Source organism: Miscanthus floridulus, chromosome 10 (assembly GCF_019320115.1).
Source record: "Miscanthus floridulus cultivar M001 chromosome 10, ASM1932011v1, whole genome shotgun sequence".
Classification (NCBI taxonomy): domain Eukaryota; kingdom Viridiplantae; phylum Streptophyta; class Magnoliopsida; order Poales; family Poaceae; genus Miscanthus; species Miscanthus floridulus.
In genome coordinates, this window is record NC_089589.1 from 53,643,084 (window position 1) to 53,661,787 (window position 18,704).

Consider the following 18,704-nt stretch of genomic DNA (forward strand, 5'->3'; position numbering starts at 1 on the left):
TAGGGCCCGTACACAACCTTTCTACGCGTACTCCACTGACCTATGTAAAACTTCAGCACCGGCCACACCTTCGACGCAAGGGGAGTCTCTTATTTTTTATAAATGTCACAGTGTTTTTGTTCTAAGTCAAATATTAGGATCTTGTACCATTATTCTTTGTTTCCAAATATTTGCGATCTGTTTTCAAACTGACTGAGCGGATTTCTGTATGTAAATACCTTATGTTCATTTATCTACGCACCTGCTTAATGATAGTAAATTCTTGTACGTAAAGAGAAAAGGGTATTGCATGTCCAGGGCATGGCGTGCTATTTTCAAATTTGCTGATAGTAAAGTTCTGCATGTAAACATCTGCTGTTCATTTAGCAAGGTTGTGCAAATGTGGACACGAAGCTATGCCCGTGGACGACAAATATCATCAGGCTGATGTTAAATCTAATTGGAGAGTGAATTTAAAATCGGAAGGTGTCTCCCACAGCCACGACGGTCACTCTAGCAGCTCGGCCTTTCTTCTAGCCCTAGCACATCCGCCTGGGAGCAGAGCGCAGACACTAGGCCCTAACTTTCTTCAGGCCCAGTTAGACATTACACAGCACGGCCCACGCAAGCACTTGGTCTCCCAATCCCACAGACCGGTCTCCGACTCCGCTTCTCCCGACTCGCCGCTCGGCGGCTTCGCCGTGCGCCCAACCCTAGCGAACGCCCGGCGTCCGGGTACGGCGACACAGCGACGGCGCGGGCGCGCCGCAGCAGCCATCGGCTGGCCTGCCAGTCCGGTAGGGCCCAACCGACCAGGGGCGCGAGCGCGCGGCTTCCGCCTGGAGGTGACCGCGGCGGCGCGGCCGGACCGGGGCCGGGTCCGGCAGACAGGCACCCAGCTTGGGCGCGGAGCTGGGGGCGACTGGCGGTTGGGCGCAGGAACCCGACAACCGGGTACGCAGGCAGCAGAGGCTGGGGAAGCAGAGGACCAGCAGCCGAGGCTGTAGCGCCTCATCGGCTGTCCGTTTAGGCCATTCATTTTCAGGTGCACACAATTTATTTTTGATAGCTATGGTTGGTACAGATGCTAATTTGTTTTTGTGATTTGATGGAGAATGACGCATCGAGGAACCTAAGGATACTTTTCATCATCACGCCAGCCTCCGCCAGCGCGCCGAGCTGGGACGACCGGCTCTTGGCCGCAGGAACCCGACAGCCTGGTACACAGCTAGCAGAGGATGGGCAAGACGCTGGCCAGCAGTTGAGGCTGTAGCGCCTGATGGGTTGTCCGATTAAACCATTCACTTGCAGGTATACACACCTCCTTTTTTTTGTTACCCATGGCAGGTAAAAGATAATTTGTTTTCTATGATTTGGTGGATAACAACACAACGGTGAGGCTAATGATACTTTAAATTGTCACCACCGGTCGCAAGACTCGTATAGAAGCTAGGATAAAGTGTGTCAATTAGTTGGAATTAGCAGGGATGAAGGGAAACCAACATATGGTCGTGCCTAAAAATGTAGTGGTATGCATTATCCTCTCAGAGTTTCAGATTCTAAAATTCCATATCCGTGGGATTAATCTATTGCAGCCTTTCCTTTGTAATACGAACCTAATTTTTTCCGATTGATATTCCAATATATGAAACTTTTAAAGCCCATGAACAAAGGCACACCAAGGAAATAAGTAGGACATGCTTTCCAGTATTCGGTTCCCATCCCACCGTGTCCGAAGAGCCGAATCGAGGTGGACGGACACAGCAGCGACGGGGACACAGCACGCAGCCACCACGGTGGTATGGGAACGGGGAAAGCAATGCTCTCATGGTGCCATTTTTAGATAAAAAAACATATGTTGGACAATAAGTGGGCGGCTCGTCCTCTACAAGTTAGGAGCTGTACAAACCACCCGGTATTAGTAAAAATTCATTACCTTTGAACTGCCAGCAGCATTGGGCGCTGTTGGTGGTGCAGTTGGAATGGAACTCGTGATGACCAGACTAAATAATAAGATCTAGTAGCAACTAAACATAGGCAGCGGTGAGACTGGTAAAGCGCAACCATCGTACCTACTAGGCATCTCACTTTGATGTTTGCTAAATTTTGGCAGGGCTTTCATGCGGAACTTGCCTCCGACGGCAATATATCTATTTCAGGAACCCGACCGGCATCCAAATCTAGGCAATTGGTTCATGCAGACTGTTGAACAGAAGAAGCAGCAAAACAATCAGGTTAGCGTTCATCCCCCTACTCCATCATCCTGATTTTCGCATTCTCCATGGCGGAACTTTCCTGTTTTGCATTTTTTTTTCATTCTCCAACCAGAGCACAGGCAAGAGGTACAATTCTCACGTGAACCAAACCACACAAACTTATTACCACATAGGACTCAAGGTGCGTGTGCACGCATTGCATAGATAGTAGTGTAATGTACAAGGCACTAGATATGTCCACAAGGGAGATAATTAGACGAAACACTTTAATCGATTTGCAGCGAGTACACACGGAGCGAAAACAAACAGGGGGGCATACAAATTATTTCTTCGAGTTCAGTAACTCAAATGGCTGGTGGCAACACACTACCAAGCCACTCTGGCCGACAGGTAAAGGCCCTAGTTTAGACACTGCACCTAAGACGAAGACATAAAGATCCTTATCTACTAAACTAGCATAGTGAACTAATGGATACATGAGCCCAGAGACCTCCAAAGGCCAACACACGGACTGATAGGCCAAGTTCATAGCACAACGGTGCACTACTCACTACATGACACACTTAAAACTGGAACACTGATTATGGCACCAACATGGGGCGCATAGAACAGCAGCAAATTTATTGGATGAAGCTGTGCAGCGATAGGTGGTTGATGGTGGAGCCCAAAGACGTAGGCCTACTCGTCGCTGCAAGTTAGAAATACTTTGTCACCCAACTGATGCAACCAAACACTAAATTAGTATAAGAATGAATAAGCTACCATGCCCCGGCTTTCTTTGCAGGGAATAGATCCCTGCGAGCAGACCTTGGTCTCTTGCCTAGAATAGTTCTGCAAAAGAAAACTATATAAGCAAATCACCCATACATGGGCCGTACTCCACCCGGGAAGGTGACCATAGCCACATATAAGGATCAATGTTGGAGGAATCTAACGTAATACCATGTAAACTAATTTCGAGGGGTGCGAAGAGTACACTACGTGGGTATGGCAAACGATATAGATTACTTAGTCCACAAAAGTACATACCCATGCTCCTCATGGACAGCAGAGGGTACCTCCTTCCCCTTGCTGGATGAGGTTTCAGTATCAGCTACTGTGGCAGGAGCAGGAGGAGGGGTTGAGCCACCTTCTGGATCATTAGGAACTTCAGAAATGGCAAGAACTTGTGCTTGGTCGTCTTTTCCAGAGGCAACACTTGATGTTCCAATCATGTTTATAGCTTTGGAATCCCTAGGATGATACAGTGGACGTCCGGTAGGAACACGAGCCTCAACCGACGTTGGATCGGGAAACACCAACACAAAGGCCAGGAACAACAACACAAGCTACTGCAGGGATGAACTATATGAACTACAGCGGGGCCACTTGCAAGCAATGGGAGGAGGCAATGAAGCACCGGGCGGCACACCACATGCTTATATAGGCAGGAGCTGGAGGCTTGGACGAGGCATGGGCGCTTCTGCCATCACTGGGTGCAAGGACCTCATCAATGGGAGTGGGGTCCAACCTAAGCAACGTGTGCATGCACGCTTGGACGGCTGTGAGAGTACAAATGCCGATGTTTGTTCCTCGAAGAGGGAGTTGTTCTTCATGCACTGATAGCAAGGAGGCCAATCACTAGATGGACCCACCTACTCTTGGCCTGCATGTGAATTTTTTTAACCGAAGCCACGTAAAGCTTAGCATGCATGGTGTAAAAGAAATACTATTTTACCTCCAACAAAATACAGAAGAGGCACTATTAGGTAGGTACGGTGCACATGTTCATGGCAAATCTGGACGGTAAGAACACCTACAATTTTTATATACTCTAGGGAACACTCGTGCATGTAGGAAAATCTACCACATTGTCTTTAGCTACCTGTAAATTTTGAACCACAGGTGATGTAAATCCCTGCGGACCAGTAAATTTTCTGCAGGTAAAGAGGTCCTTAGTATGGTCTCACCCGGGGTTGCTGCTACGGTGCACATGTTCATGGTAAATCTGGATGGTAAGAGCACCTACAATTTTAATATAGCCTAGGGAGCACTCGTGCATGCATGAGGCGATTTACATTCCTGCTAGCCAATAAATTTTCTGCAGGTAAAGAGGTCCTTGCTATGGTCTCACCACGGGTTGCTTCCTTCCATGTAAAAACTAGGTGGCAGTAAGTTCCTCTATGTAAAAGGAGAAGGCACAGTGATGTAAATCCCCATGGTAACTTTGTGCATGCAAAGGACACCTACAGTTTTAGATGGTGCTTGTATGCATGCTCATTCAATTTTTCATCTGCTCCATTGAATGCATCCACTTGCTTTAGCCTAACCATGGCATGCATGGAGGTACTACTTCATTAGGGTCACGGAGGTACTACTTCATCTGGGTCGTGGAATTTCTATCTAACGCATCAACTAAATGGAACATATGTGGACACCTTGGGAGGCCGCGCTCTATGTAAAAGGAGAAGGCATAGTGATGTAAATTCCCATGGTAACTTCTTGCATGTAAAGGACACCTACAGTTTTAGATGGTGCTTGCATGCATGCTCAATCAATTTTTCATCGGCTCCATTCAATGCACCCACTTGCTTCAGCCTACCATGGCATGCATGGAGGTAAGACTTCATGTGGGTCATGGAGGCACTGCTTTATCTGAGCCGTGGAATTTCTATCTAACGCACCAACTAAACAGAACGTACGTGGACACCCTGGGAGGTCGCCGATTCGGCGTGCCTTCATATCTTTAATATATGCAGACTTGTATGAAAATGGTAAAAAAAGGAATGTTAGCTATAGCTGAGGTAACATTTAACAACGAACTGAGCGTAGCTCAGCTGGTTGGGCTCCTTGTGGCAGAACCTGCCTACTCGGGTTCAAGTCCTCGACATACATGGGTGCTCGCATTTTTCCAGATTTATTCCAGGATTAACAGCGCTATTCTTTCAGTGGTAGGCGATGTACCCGTTGATAGCGACACACCTGTGGTGACTTCGTCAATTTCGAGATTTGCTGGTCCAACTTAGTTCTTCAGAGGTTCTCATAGGGGTAGGGTGTGGGTCCGTGCGTTCATAGGGGTAGGTGTGCGCTCGTGTATGTGAACGTTTGCTTCTGTGACTAGGTCTCGCAAAAAAAGAGGTAACATTTAACATCCCTGCAAAAATTTTGACCAATAATTTCAGTTATGGCGGCTAGTATATGTTGTACTGCCTCCATTTTTGTGGAATGCATTAGGATTTCAAAACATTTTTAATGCTAATAATTATGCTTAGTGTGAAATATTTTTCACACGAGGGGCAAATAGATAGATAGATAGATAGATAGATAGATAGATAGACAGACAGACATACATACAGATAGATGACGCGGATAGCTTGTATTAAGAGGTTGGAAGTTAGTGGGATGATATGACTATTAGTGGAAGATGATGTGGATGCCTTGCATGTTGAGATAGAACTTGAGATGACGTGAATGGCTTGCATTACGAGGTTGAAAGTTAGTGACATGACTTTGCATTTTAGGTTGGAAGTTAGTGACATGACATGGTTATTAGTGGAAGATGATGTGGATGCCTTGTATGTTGAGATAGAACTTGAGATGACTTGGATAGCTTGCATTAAGAGGTTGGAAGTTAGTGACATGACTTTGCATTTTAGGTTGGAAGTTAGTGGCATGATATGGCTATTAGTGGAAGATGATATGGATGCCTTGCATGCAAAGTTCAGCTAGGCGCTAGGCGGAATCTAGGCGCTGACCCATTGCCTAGCGCCTAGTCAGGAGTACTCGGTCCTAGGCGCTCCTAGGCGTTTTCCTAGGCATTTTGGCAATATAGCCATAAATTATATATATATTATGTATATAACTATAAAAAGAGGGCCAATAGACATATCTGATTCCTAGCTGGCTTACTCTTGCATGTTCCTAGCTCCTACATCACATTTTGACAGCTAGTAGTTAGTAAATTAGTCAATAGACAGCTAGCTGTTCATAAAAAAAAAGAAAACGCTAAGTTGTGACTTATTTGGATAGAAAACACTACGGAAATATCAGCGTCCTGCAGCTAGCCAGCTAGTACAATAAGACGTGGCGAAAGCACCATCTTGCAGTGGTAGCCTAGCACACGAGGCGAGCCCCCCGAGCGCTCTGCATCATCCCGTCCTCTCCCTCTCGCCCTCCTCGCGCTCTCGCCACTTGCTCCAACTCCAGCCAGCGCGCGCGCAGGCACACCCACCGCACCGAGGAGGCGAAGGAGAGCGGGAGGCCATGACCATGAGACGCGGGACGAGGGCGCCATGCGCGCTGGGGCTGGCGCTGCTGCTCTACGCGGCCGCGCACTTCCAGGGCCCTTCCTGCCTCGCCGGTGGAGGAGGCGGCGGTGCCAGGGGTTGAAGCGTCGGAAGCGGTGGTGGAGGCGGCGATGGCGGTGGCTCCAGCTCCGGGCCTGGCGGCGTCGGCGCGAGGGGTTCCAGTCGAGGACGAGCAGGACGGTGGCGGCGAGTCGACGATGAGCAGGACCGGCGGCGCGCGAGTCGGGGACGAGCAGGGGACGAGCTTGGACGAGCAGGGGAGGAGCAGAGGAGGAGCAGGACCGGCGGGGTCTAGCGCCGCGATGCGCGACTATGCCCAGCGACTAGGCGCGCGTAGTCGCCGCCTAGCCGAACTTTGCTTGCATGTTGAGATAGAACTTGAGATGACGTGGATAGCTTGCATTAAGAGATTCGAAGTTAGTGGGATGACATGACTATTAGTGGAAGATGATGTGGATGCCTTGCATGTTGAGATAGAACTTGAGATGACGTGGATAGCTTGAATTAAGAGGTTGGAAGTTAGTGACATGACTATTAGTGGAAGATGACGTGGATGCCTTGTATGTTGAGATAGAACTTGAGATGACGTGGATAGCTTGCATTGAGAGGTTGGAAGTTAGTGACATGACTTCGCATTTTAGGTTGGAAGTTAGTGATATGACATGGCTATTAGTGGAAGATGATGTGGATGTCTTATAGACAGCTCTCGCTCACTATATACATGCACCCGCTCCACCTCTTGGGCCTCATATCATCTACAACTGAGAAGGAGCACTGCCGGTAGAAGCCCTGATTCTCTTCCCTCGCATCCGGCACGGTAAGTACCCCCTTACCCCAACGACCACATGCAACTCAACAATTAGAACACATTTCATTGATTGTAGATGTTGTTCTATTTCTTGGTGATGTTTATATTTTTATCAATCTATATCTATTAGCTTCTCTTTGGGGGCTTCCGTAACAACAGAAAACATATGCATGTAGTTTTGAATTTGTTGTCTACTCCCTAATAAGGAACGGCACCTACTAGCTACCTATTTTCCTGAGCACTGCTCGCACGGAATTCACCCAAAGACCACCAGATCCACAGAACTAATAACACAAGATGTAAGTTCACAACGTTCTGGCCTGCAGGCAGCTCGTTTAAGCATCCAACCAACATCAAAACAAATTCGCGCGCGCGCCCAACCGCCCACAGACACACACGCGATGTCTTCCACACACAGCTAAAATACAAGTTTGTAGCATCATCCTGTAGATACAAAACAAATGCATGCCACAATTAGCCATACAAGAACATCCTGCAAACCCGACAAGCACCATCAGCCAAATAGTCACCTACAACTGCCCTGGCTGTTGGAAGTATCATCCTGCATTAATATTTTAAAGCTAAAGTAATATTGATTATCATGAAGAAAAATGATAATGAGAGATATTACCTTGTTTGTGTTTTTTTTATTTCTCTTTATAAACGATGGACCTGTTTGGGAGCCATTTTTGCAGCGACTGTAGTAGCTGCGGCGGCAACTCCATCTCACATATTACTGTACAAACAACAGATGCAGCTGCTACAGTGGATGCAGTGAACATGCCCGATATTCTTCGTGTATTTACTATTTACAATCGAGATCTATTTCTTTTTCCCCTTCTTCACGCCCTTCTTAACCGCTGGCACGACCAAGATTCTAATGCTAGATCTTGTTGTGGCTTTAGATAGTGCTACCCACAATTAGCCATACAAGAACATTGGTTCCGACAATAAACCATGACATTAGGAATAATTTACCCCAGTGCTAGCGACGGAAGGGCTAACCAAGATAGAGCTCTTGATCAATATTATTTTAGCTATTTGTCGACGTATAAGATGATGTTTGCCAATAGTTGCTATATGTCGACGGTACAAATGAGATTATGAGGAGCTGAGTTAATGGTGGCCATCAGAATAGCTCTGCCCAAAGTAGCCAGTTGTGTATGCCTGCGTTCACATAGTGGACTAGGCCAAACACAGGAGGAAAAAAATATATGGTTGTATTTGCATGGATTAAGGAAGAAAGGTCAAACATTGGATTTCTTTGATACTTACACTGCCATTATTGGAACAGTGTTCAATTTCAAACTTCATTCAAGCAACCAATCAATCAGATTAATCTAAAAATAACTTGATAAACATGATGCAACTATATAATGTTTGAAATATTTTGAACCTAAATTAGTTTTTAATAAGATGGTTAACTTATAGTTATCATCAGAATTTTTTGCTAAGAGCACTTTCTTTTTAATTTGTGCATTGAACAATAAGATATGTATGATTATCTGATTACCTTTTCTTTGAAACTCTATACGGATAATAAGATAACCTTTCGTTCCCATGCGATGCATGTGTTCCATAGAGAAGAAAAGGTGTCATGGGAGACCAGGACCCTAAACGGCCATCAATAAGGACACTGGAGGAAAGTAAATGGACTGAATACTTCATGCAGCTTAGCCCTTTACCTTGCTCTAGCCAGGTAGAAAAAACGTAAATCCAGATACACATACATTTTTCTTTATGTTAATCTTCTCACAAAATTGCATTGGCTGTTTCTTTTTATTTTAATTGTTAATTATCACCTGTCAAAAGCCCGACCATAGGATTATGGATAGGCGGGATGAACTTGTGTGGAAGGTTCGATGCATGATCCAAGGGTTTATAAGGAACACAGAAGATTTGCTTCTAGGAATGAAGACTATTGATGCCTTGCAACGCCTTGGCCTTGGCTACCATTTCGAGGAGGACATTTCCAAATTCATGCATATTCTTAGTAGAACTTCAGTGGGGGCAGATGACTTGTCTACACTCGCCCTCCAATTCCGTCTATTGAGACAGCATCACTACGACGTTGCTTCTGGTAGTTATGATATATATCATGAACATTATTACTTACATTAATTTCTGCAAATGGATAAGCAATGAGTTTACTTGTTCTAGGTATTAGAGATCTCTAATGAAGTACCTATAACAATTAAAATATTTACTTATCATGTAGATTCATGTACTAACATTTGGTAATAGATTTTATTGCATACATTAATTATTTTTGCCAATAGAACGGGAAGCAATAAAATCTATTACCAAATGTTAGTACACCAACTTGCCTATTGGCAAAAGTAATTAATGTATGCAATAAAATCTATTACCAAATGTTAGTACATCAACTATATGGACACCTACAAAATAGGTTTATACAAGCAAAACATTCCAAATACATTTAATTAATTTGTAATAATATTGTTGTATGTAGAAATTTTCAACAACTTCATGGATGAGAATGGCGACTTCAAAGACGCTCTGCGATCTAATGTTGACGGTTTGCTCAGTCTGTACGAGGCAGCTCACCTTGGTAAAAGTGATGAGGATTTGCTCAGGAAGGCAACAATCTTTACCAAGGACTGCCTATCATCCCTAGTAAACGGTGGCCAACTGCCCAAGCCCGTCCTCCAGGAAGTGTTGCATGCACTAGATTTACCAACTCAGCGGAGAATAAAGAGGCTTGAGGCCAAGCTCTACATCTCCATCTACGAGGATGGTGATGAAAGTAATCGGGATATAGTTGAGCTTGCTAAGCTTAACTTTCACATCTTGCAGCAAATGCACCGTGATGAAGTCAGGACCATCTCACTGTGAGTAGAGAAAATCTTCTATCCATCAATAACAATAATCTTACATAGGCAGCCAAGGGATCAATCAAAAAGCAAAAAAATATGAACTGCTTGCCCCTATTTGACACTTTGACGATGGAAGATGCATTTATGTTAGAGATTACATAGATTAATTAATTGCACAATATGGTGACTTTTAATTCAACTTCTTATTGAAGGTGGTGGTACAAGGACCTAAATCCTAGTAGCCTTGGTCCGTATATGCGAAAACGCCCAGTTGAGTGCTACTATTGGGCTTTGGGTATTTTCTATGAACCCCAGTATGCTAAGGCACGGATGGTGTTAGCAAAACTGTTGACATTATTGACGATGTTTGATGACATATTCGATTCATATGGAACCATGGAAGAGGTTCATCTGTTTAACCAAGCAGTCCAAAGGTGTGTTCTTGGAACTTCATCACCATATATTATGACTACTCAAATTGTTTATGCATCGTAGCAGAACTAAAAACGAAGGAAAGTCAAAAATGTTTTTCATGCAAAGATGGTTTGATTGAAGCATCAATAGCAACTAAGCTTTCAAGCTTGGCATTTTTTATAATTCAACGACTCGATCCAAACATGTTTAGTCATATTTTTGTTTGTCTTGTCTGACAAGGTGCCAAGTTTAGGAATGCCGTTCAATAAATCAACAAAAGAGGTTTCTACCTCATTGTTATTCTTGCTTCCAAAATCATCATAGTTGATGGAAACCTTGCTACTTGCTATCAGATGCAACTTTTGGCGTCTGGTATGGACACCATTCTTAGACCACCAGCCCATGGTCACATTATAGATTTTCCACAAGAGTATTCTAGGTGTTTCTATGGTAACCATAAGGATCAACAACGAACTGATATGTGGTTTTCTAGTTAACCCAACAGATCTATCATAACCTGTAGTGCAGATTTTCTAGGGCATGACATGTAGTGAGATTGTTGTTGTCTATGGAGGCATCGCTAAAGCTGGGCCAAGAAAAAAATTTGTCAAGTCCCTTCATCACATACATATAGCAAAGTCAATCCGAATATAGAAACTCATTAACTAAACTAAAAGGTTATATGTAAACAGGGATCCCCTTATGTCCAGAGCAAAGACCAGCACATGTAAACTTCCTTGCAAAATGTGATACAATGCACCACCTTCGAAACATTTAACTAAAGCTCAATCACTATTTAAATTAATGCTTGGTCACGTGGCATCTCTGGCATGGAAAACATTTCTACGTAGGTACGACACTAACACAAATTGCTAAGCCATGTGGAAGCTCTAGTCTTTATGAGGAGAGTGACTTGGAGAGATAATGATGGGGCTCCGAGCATTCTGGGATTTCTGCAGCAAAAAACAAAGAAATAAGAAAAATTTAAGGTGTCTTCGATTGATTAGCAAGCAAGAGCCTCTCTTTTAGCGAGCTAGAAGCCAAGCCAGCGGGGTTACTTACCATGGGGCTGCACATGTGACTAGACTGGGCTCATTTGAGCAGGATGGATGGCCTTGTTTGATCCATCCAACGTGCCTATTAGGTCCAGCTGCAGAATTGTTTATTGGATGCCCAGCTACAGGTCAGTAGTGCTCTCTCTCTCTCTCTCTGTATATATATATATACACACACACAGTTATGCATGCTTAGATTGTCTTAGAGAGATAACGGAGCCCCCGACCACTTTGGACTTTTCTAATGTGACATTCCACACGGTTACAAGAACAACAGGTGGAAATTCCTGGCTGACGGCAATAAATTTCAGTGTAGTTGGAGAAATTCAGCCAACTGTTCTTCAAATCATAGTACCTTTTGTAGAGCAATTAGATCTAGAGAATTGACCGAGTCTGCACAAATGCCTCACTGTCAACTGGTACATTTTATACCACTGAAACGTAGTAACATCATGGAATAAATCCAAGAAGATGTCACCTTTGGTGCTAAATCGACGACTTGAACTTGTGGTGAATCTAACCATCTGAGCTACACTCAATTTGCCAGCCAACTATTTATTAAATAATGAAAATAGTGCTATATTTTGTTCAGATTTATTTTTTAAGATAAGTTACCAATAAGATTGTGCCATTTTTGCATGTACTGCATAAAGTCACTGTCACTTATTACATCATCCAAGAGTTGGATTATCTGAAATATGTAGAACAGAGCAAGACATGGATTACAATATCAGCCACATTGAAACTAGTACCTATTCTGAGCGACGACCACCATAGCTATTACCTTCATGGCATGGAATATCGCCAATATCATGTCGCTTTAACTCTTTCCACAGAAATGTCAAAAAATTTTGCTCCTAGGGTGATTATGAGTTTATTATTAAAAGTAATATCATTTTCACATAACCATATGGCCCAAAAGAGAGCAGTCACCCTCACTAAGGCTGCATTGAGCATGGTCTATGGCAATTTTAACTAGATGACAAATAGAATTAATAGCAAATAACATATAAGTAAGAAATATATGTTGAACGTTATGATTACAAAAGTAACAATGTGGACATCCATTCCAATTTCTTTTGACTAGTCTATCCTTAGCCAAGATGGTGCCTCTTCCCATATACAACAGAAGACCTTAATTTGAGTGAGTGTGAGTCTTAACTTCCTACCCATTTTGTTTTAATAAGAGCTGGATTGCATCGAATGGACTACAATCTTTCAGATTTAATTGCGGCTATGTCACTTACTATTGTTGTGGTTTTCAACAAATAGTTGGAACGAAGAAGCTGCTAAACAGATTGGGGACTGCTACTGGTATTTAATTTTCCATATTTCCAAGACTCTCGAAGAATTTGTGTCAAAGGATGGTGCTTCACCAGTGGCAATTGACTGTTTCAAGGAAACTGTAAGTACAAAGTTCATGACATATGCATACAAAACATCCAGTTTGTTCTTTATTCAGGGTAGGCACTCCAAATCAACAGTAACTGAGTAGCTAACCTATGTAATTTTCCTACTTTGATTTATTTGAAATGTATCTTAAGATGATATGCTCTTTCAGAAAATGTCTTAATCTTCACCTCATATACAGTATTAAAAATTTGAATATATATGTTAAATAACAAATTTTTAGTACACTTTGATTTCTCACATGCTACCTGGTCATGAATTTCATTTTGATTGTAGAAGTCTTCACTTATTCCAATTTGACTAAAAACATTGTTTAAACACACATGGTTTTGTGAAACCCATTTGTGAAGAAGCATATTGTTTATAATTGTGGGGTTTTAGTTATGTATACAAATTTATGATTTATGCCCTTTTATTACAACCTATTTATGTTGTAATAACACATTGGTGTATAATTAAGATATTTTTGTCAAACACTACTATATGAAACATTTTTGGAGACGAAAACTTTGTATTAACAGAGACGGGTAGCGAGGCGAGCCTAGTTTCCAGAAAACTCCAAAACAAAAAAATTAGGGTGTTTGAGGAATCAAACCAACGTTAACGCCTCTCTACCACTACACCACACACTCATTTATTTTTTATATCAAGATTTTGTAATCTTATATTTTGGCTGCTCAATAAACTCAAATAAAAAAATTCAACTACAAAGTTTTAAATCTTGTCAAGCACTAAAGTTTATTATTATAGGATGTGTCTACATCGGACATTGTTTGAGAAATTCAAAATTTTGAATCTCAAAACATGTGAATTTAAAACAAATATTTGAGATACTAAAATGCTTCAAATCTAAAACTTATCAACAAGAAATGTAGATCAGGTCGGTCACTACAACTTTGGAATAAACTATGTGAACATTTAAGATCATTTATAAATTCTAAATTTTTTATTTCAAAACCTATGAACTTAAAACACATATTTGAGACTCTAAAACAATTTGAAGCGCACAGACGGGTGTGAAAGAGAGAGGATTGTGGTAGCTAGGGTTTAATTAACGGATTATTGTGGGCCACAAGATGGATACTAGATCGGGCTCAATTAACAGAGATGCGCCACATAAGGAGTCCGCCTCTGAAAATGGCCACCACTTTCAGAGACGGACATCTTAAGAGGCCCGCCTTTGTAAATGGATTTATGAGACGGGCAGTTTTTGACCTCCTCGGTGAATCCATTTTGAGGGACGGTCAAGTCGTGGCGGCCTCCAACAATAAAATGACCGTCTCCGAAAATCCTTTGTTATTTTAGGGGAGACGTAATTTTTGTGACCGTCTCTGTTAATAAAACTAGCTTGTCTCACAAAATCTTTTTTAGCAGTGTTCATCCGAGTCCATATGAAAAAGTTATGAATTATTTTTAAATGAAACTATATTTTGTAATTGTTTTTTAAAGACGGACGCTTAGAATATATGGCGATAGCGATTTTCAGTGTATCTTAAGATGTCCATCTCTGAAAATTGATTTACAGAGATGACGGGTGTCCTAAGACGACCGCCTCTGTTAATTGAGAATTAATGGAGACGGCCACCATAGGACGCCCGCCTCCGTAAATGATTTTCAGAAGCTTTCATTTGCCTAGAGGCCATCTAGCCATTTACGGAGGCAGTCTCTAGATACGCCCGCCTCTATTAATTAGAGAGGCTCCTAAAATAATGTTTGTGGTATTGAAATTTATGCATACTACAGATGGTTTCGAGGGTATATATGTTTGGTTCACAATTGTATCTAATTTAACCATTTCGTTGCTAGATATTTGTTAGAATCAGTATCGTCCTTGCTTCTTTGTCGCATAGTGAAAATAATTGACCTTATATAGAACATTTTTAACTTCAATCTAATAGGGCTACTGAATTAGCAGTACTGTGCTTTCGAGATCTTTATTGTGGGTTATAGTATACAAATTTCTTATGGGACTCTTCCCTTTGCAATTCCTATCATGAATGCGGCGCTTGTAGTTTCTTATTTGCTGGATTAACGTGTGATCAGTGACGCATGAATTTGTATGGAAATGAAAAGTTTATTACATTATTTCTTGTACCAAATTGTCATCTGATGTTAATGGGTAGAAAATACTTTACATCTAACAATGATTAACTCCTCTTAACTACAGTATCGATATCACCTTTTCCATGACACTATAATCATGCCAAATTTCATTACGCATACATGAACACTAAGACCTTTATGGGCATCAATCTGTCTGAGGTCTCATGCAAACCTAAATCTGATGGACTGAATAAGTAGCAAATTGTGGCAACCGAAACTTTCCTCCATATGTATGCATATAGAATGACATAGATGCAGTCATGATTGAAAATTATGGCACTTACAAAATAAAATGCTAAAATACAATTAAGACACATATGCCACACAAATACATTCTATTTTTTTTATGAGTGTAACTTGATGCACCATCAAACCACAAAATTATTGAGCCATAAGCCATGCCTTAACTTAAGTCAGAATACACCTTTTACCTTTCTCCAACTAGGCCGTACCTGGATAGCTAACACTTAACACTATGTTGACTATATAAGTGCATCACCACTTTAGCATGCAGGGGCAACTTGTGCTGGTTAGAAAATCTTGTGCCCTAGCCATAATCTTGCTTGGAGTGTCTCACAAGGTAAAACACTACCAATGGTATCTAGCATTGTGCATTTACTTGATCCAAATCTAGCCTAACACCAATCGATATGCACACAAGCAGGCATAAACTAACACTAGTGAAGTCTCCAATCTTGTGCAAATTCCTATGATCTTCTATATCTTATTTTTAGCCACATAGAAAATCAAATATGTGTACGAACCTTGCCTTGAGAACTAGCACCTTCAAGGAAGGTTGAAGTGGTATCTATAGAGCCCACTCAAAAACTAGACGTGTCGGAGTGGAAAAACTAATAGTTACACATGAACCGATTGTTTTAGTTGTTCCACCACTATTTTCCGGTGGAGATTGTCAGTTGCACCACTAGTACCCATGAGTTACGAGAACAAAAATAGCATGGCGAAATAGAAATATGAGCTAGCTATTTCCATACAATATTTACATATTGCTCTCATATCTTCAAGAAATCTGATCTTGGCCCTTATTTTATTAATGGTATGGTGTTTCGGTACCTCCACTTGCCATGAGACAAATACCTTATATCCAAATTAATCAAATTAGTCCAATTGACTATGATGGCATTGGTCAATAAAATGATATGCATCAAATTAAAAAGGGCCGTTGAGGTACAGTATATAAAATGTTTTCCGCAGAAACAAGATTCCAGGTTTATCAAATCAAATCACAATGCACTTAAGTCCTTACATTTGAATATCCATATGCATATGTCAATTGTTTGAGGACAAATGTGTCTAGTCATGTTCACTGAAAGAAATGAGAATCACATTGTTTTTCTAGAGCTAAAAATAAAATCATCGAAACAAATTGGTAAAAATATTCAAATCCAGGAAGCATAAGGAAATCAACTAGTAATCTGTAAACTGTATGTCTGGATGCCCATAGTTACCACTACATCAAGCTACATGTATTGTTCACTTATTATGAGGACAGTTAAATTATGTGTAGACTGTTCAGCATGTACTGTTTTGAAAACTACTAGTTTCAGTAGATCATTAACTAGACCCAAAATTGAATTGGGTCATGCAAAGAATAGGTTTAGTCTACAATTTTTTTAAGAAACACTTGATGCCAAGCCTTTTGTGTTTCCAACTGATGTGTTTATATTCATTCCATTTTACTCAAATTTAGTTGAAGGAGGGAAGCAAGGCTATGGTACAAGAGTTGGTATGGCGAGAAGAGGGACAAGTGCCAACAGTGCATGAATATCTGAAGCAGGCTGCTGCAGTGAGCATATTGTACTGGCCAATAGCCATCATATCCTTCGCTGGAATGTTCCCAAGCGATGATGAAATTTTCACGTGGGCTCGCTCATATCCTAAAATTATAGAAAGTTCAACAACCTTGTGCCGCTTGATGGATGATGTTGCTGGACACGAGGTAACAACACACAACCAAGAACACGCTTATCCACACCGACACACAAGCACACACACAATCCAGATGCTTATATTATATATACCTCCTCAAGGCTCAAGTGTGTATATAATTTGACAGAATGAGAAAGAAGAAAGAAGCAAGTGTGTTACTGCAGTCGAGTGCTATGTAAGGGAGCATGGTGCCACTGTTCAAGAAGCAAAACAAGCAATGATCTGCCTTGTAGAGGAGCACTGGAGGTGCATCAATCAGGAATTATTCAAAAGGGATCAAGCAGTACCAGTTGCACTGCTAGATCCGATGTTAGACCTTGTGCGTGTGATGGAGGAGGTGTACAAAGGAGTTGACATGTACACCAAGTGCTCTGGAGTGGCAGACCCAATACATAAGCTCCTCAACGAGTGTGTCGAACATTGAGGACAATTGCTGGTGACTGGAACAATGCATGTACAGGCATGCTTTCCGTATATTGCAGTGTGGTCTATCCTACATGTGTAATGCATATTGTGTATGTATGCAAGATCCATCTATTCAGCGTATACATGACAAACCGTGGCATGCTATATACATAATGCTTTTGTGTGGAGTGCTATACAAGACTCGTATGTTTGTAGTTACAAACCTTTGTGTATGCCATGTTTTCTTCATGCTAGTGTTTGATAATAAATGATTTGGCTTGGGTACACGGAGATGTGTGTAGATATGATTTAAAAGTGTACCCCCCCCCCCCCCCCCCCCCTGATATGTGAAAGGGTTTTCATAGGCGCTTAACCACGACTACATAGTGGTTGCTGATGATGACAACCGGAAACCTTTCCATTTGAACCACATGTTAGGCGCTTAACCGCGACTACATAGTGGTTGCTGATGACAACTGGAAACCTTTCCATTTGAACCACATGTTAAAGGGTTTTCATAGGCGCTTAACCGCTTGCATGGACATGGCATTTTCAAAGGTCATTCCCTTTGTGTCTCTAAAAGCTATTTAATATTTTATTTTTATTAAGTTGAGTTTGTCAATGAAATTTATGGAGGGGTATATATATAGTGTCTATATCCATTTGTAGTAACATTTTGTAAAATGTTAGCAAACTTTTTTGGTATACACATTTAGATATAAACCATTATAATTTTTCTTGTGGAGTATAAGTGAAAAAGATGTCCCATGATTTATTACAGACCTGATTGTTCGTTCTTATAGAAGTTTTGGAGGAACAACATGATGCATTTATATATTAACTTGGGTGAACTCCTCTTCCCTATCATGATGTGGCTTGGGTGCACATCGGATATATATTTTGTTCAGAGGGTCAAGCAGATAAGTGGATCGTTTGGTTTGGGGTATTGAAACGAATCTTTTCTGTTGTATTATTAGGTTTGGCATAGTTGAAAAATATTTCACACTAAGCATAATTATTAGCATTAAAAATGTTTTGAAATCCTAATGCATTCTACAAAAATGGAGGTAGTACAACATATACTAGCCTCGCCATAACTGAAATTATTGGTCCAAATTTTTGCAGGGATGTTAAATGTTACCTCTTTTTTTTTGCGAGACCCAGTCACAGAGGCAGACGTTCACATACACGAGCGCACACTTACCCATATGAACGCACGGACCCACACCCTACCCCTATGA

At 41.6% G+C, this 18,704-nt stretch overlaps 1 protein-coding gene across 3 annotated transcripts; it reads left to right on the forward strand.

The window, feature by feature from the left end:
• Positions 1 to 613: 613 nt before the first annotated feature.
• Positions 614 to 17,742, forward strand: LOC136486609 ((-)-germacrene D synthase-like). Of its 3 annotated transcripts, none has more exons than XM_066483549.1 (10): positions 614 to 1,024; positions 1,094 to 1,290; positions 2,093 to 2,213; positions 8,872 to 8,988; positions 9,102 to 9,369; positions 9,763 to 10,141; positions 10,339 to 10,560; positions 12,868 to 13,000; positions 16,820 to 17,068; positions 17,186 to 17,742. In XM_066483549.1, the coding sequence occupies exons 2-10, from the start codon at positions 1,259 to 1,261 to the stop codon at positions 17,480 to 17,482; spliced, it is 1,818 nt and encodes a 605-aa protein (XP_066339646.1). In that variant the 5' UTR covers positions 614 to 1,024; positions 1,094 to 1,258; the 3' UTR covers positions 17,483 to 17,742. The 3 variants fall into 3 exon arrangements, with proteins under 3 accessions (XP_066339646.1, XP_066339647.1, XP_066339648.1); XM_066483550.1 differs by having other exon boundaries at positions 1,140 to 1,290; XM_066483551.1 differs by lacking the exons at positions 614 to 1,024; positions 1,094 to 1,290; positions 2,093 to 2,213 and adding an exon at positions 7,177 to 7,298.
• The last annotated feature ends 962 nt before the right edge of the window (positions 17,743 to 18,704 follow it).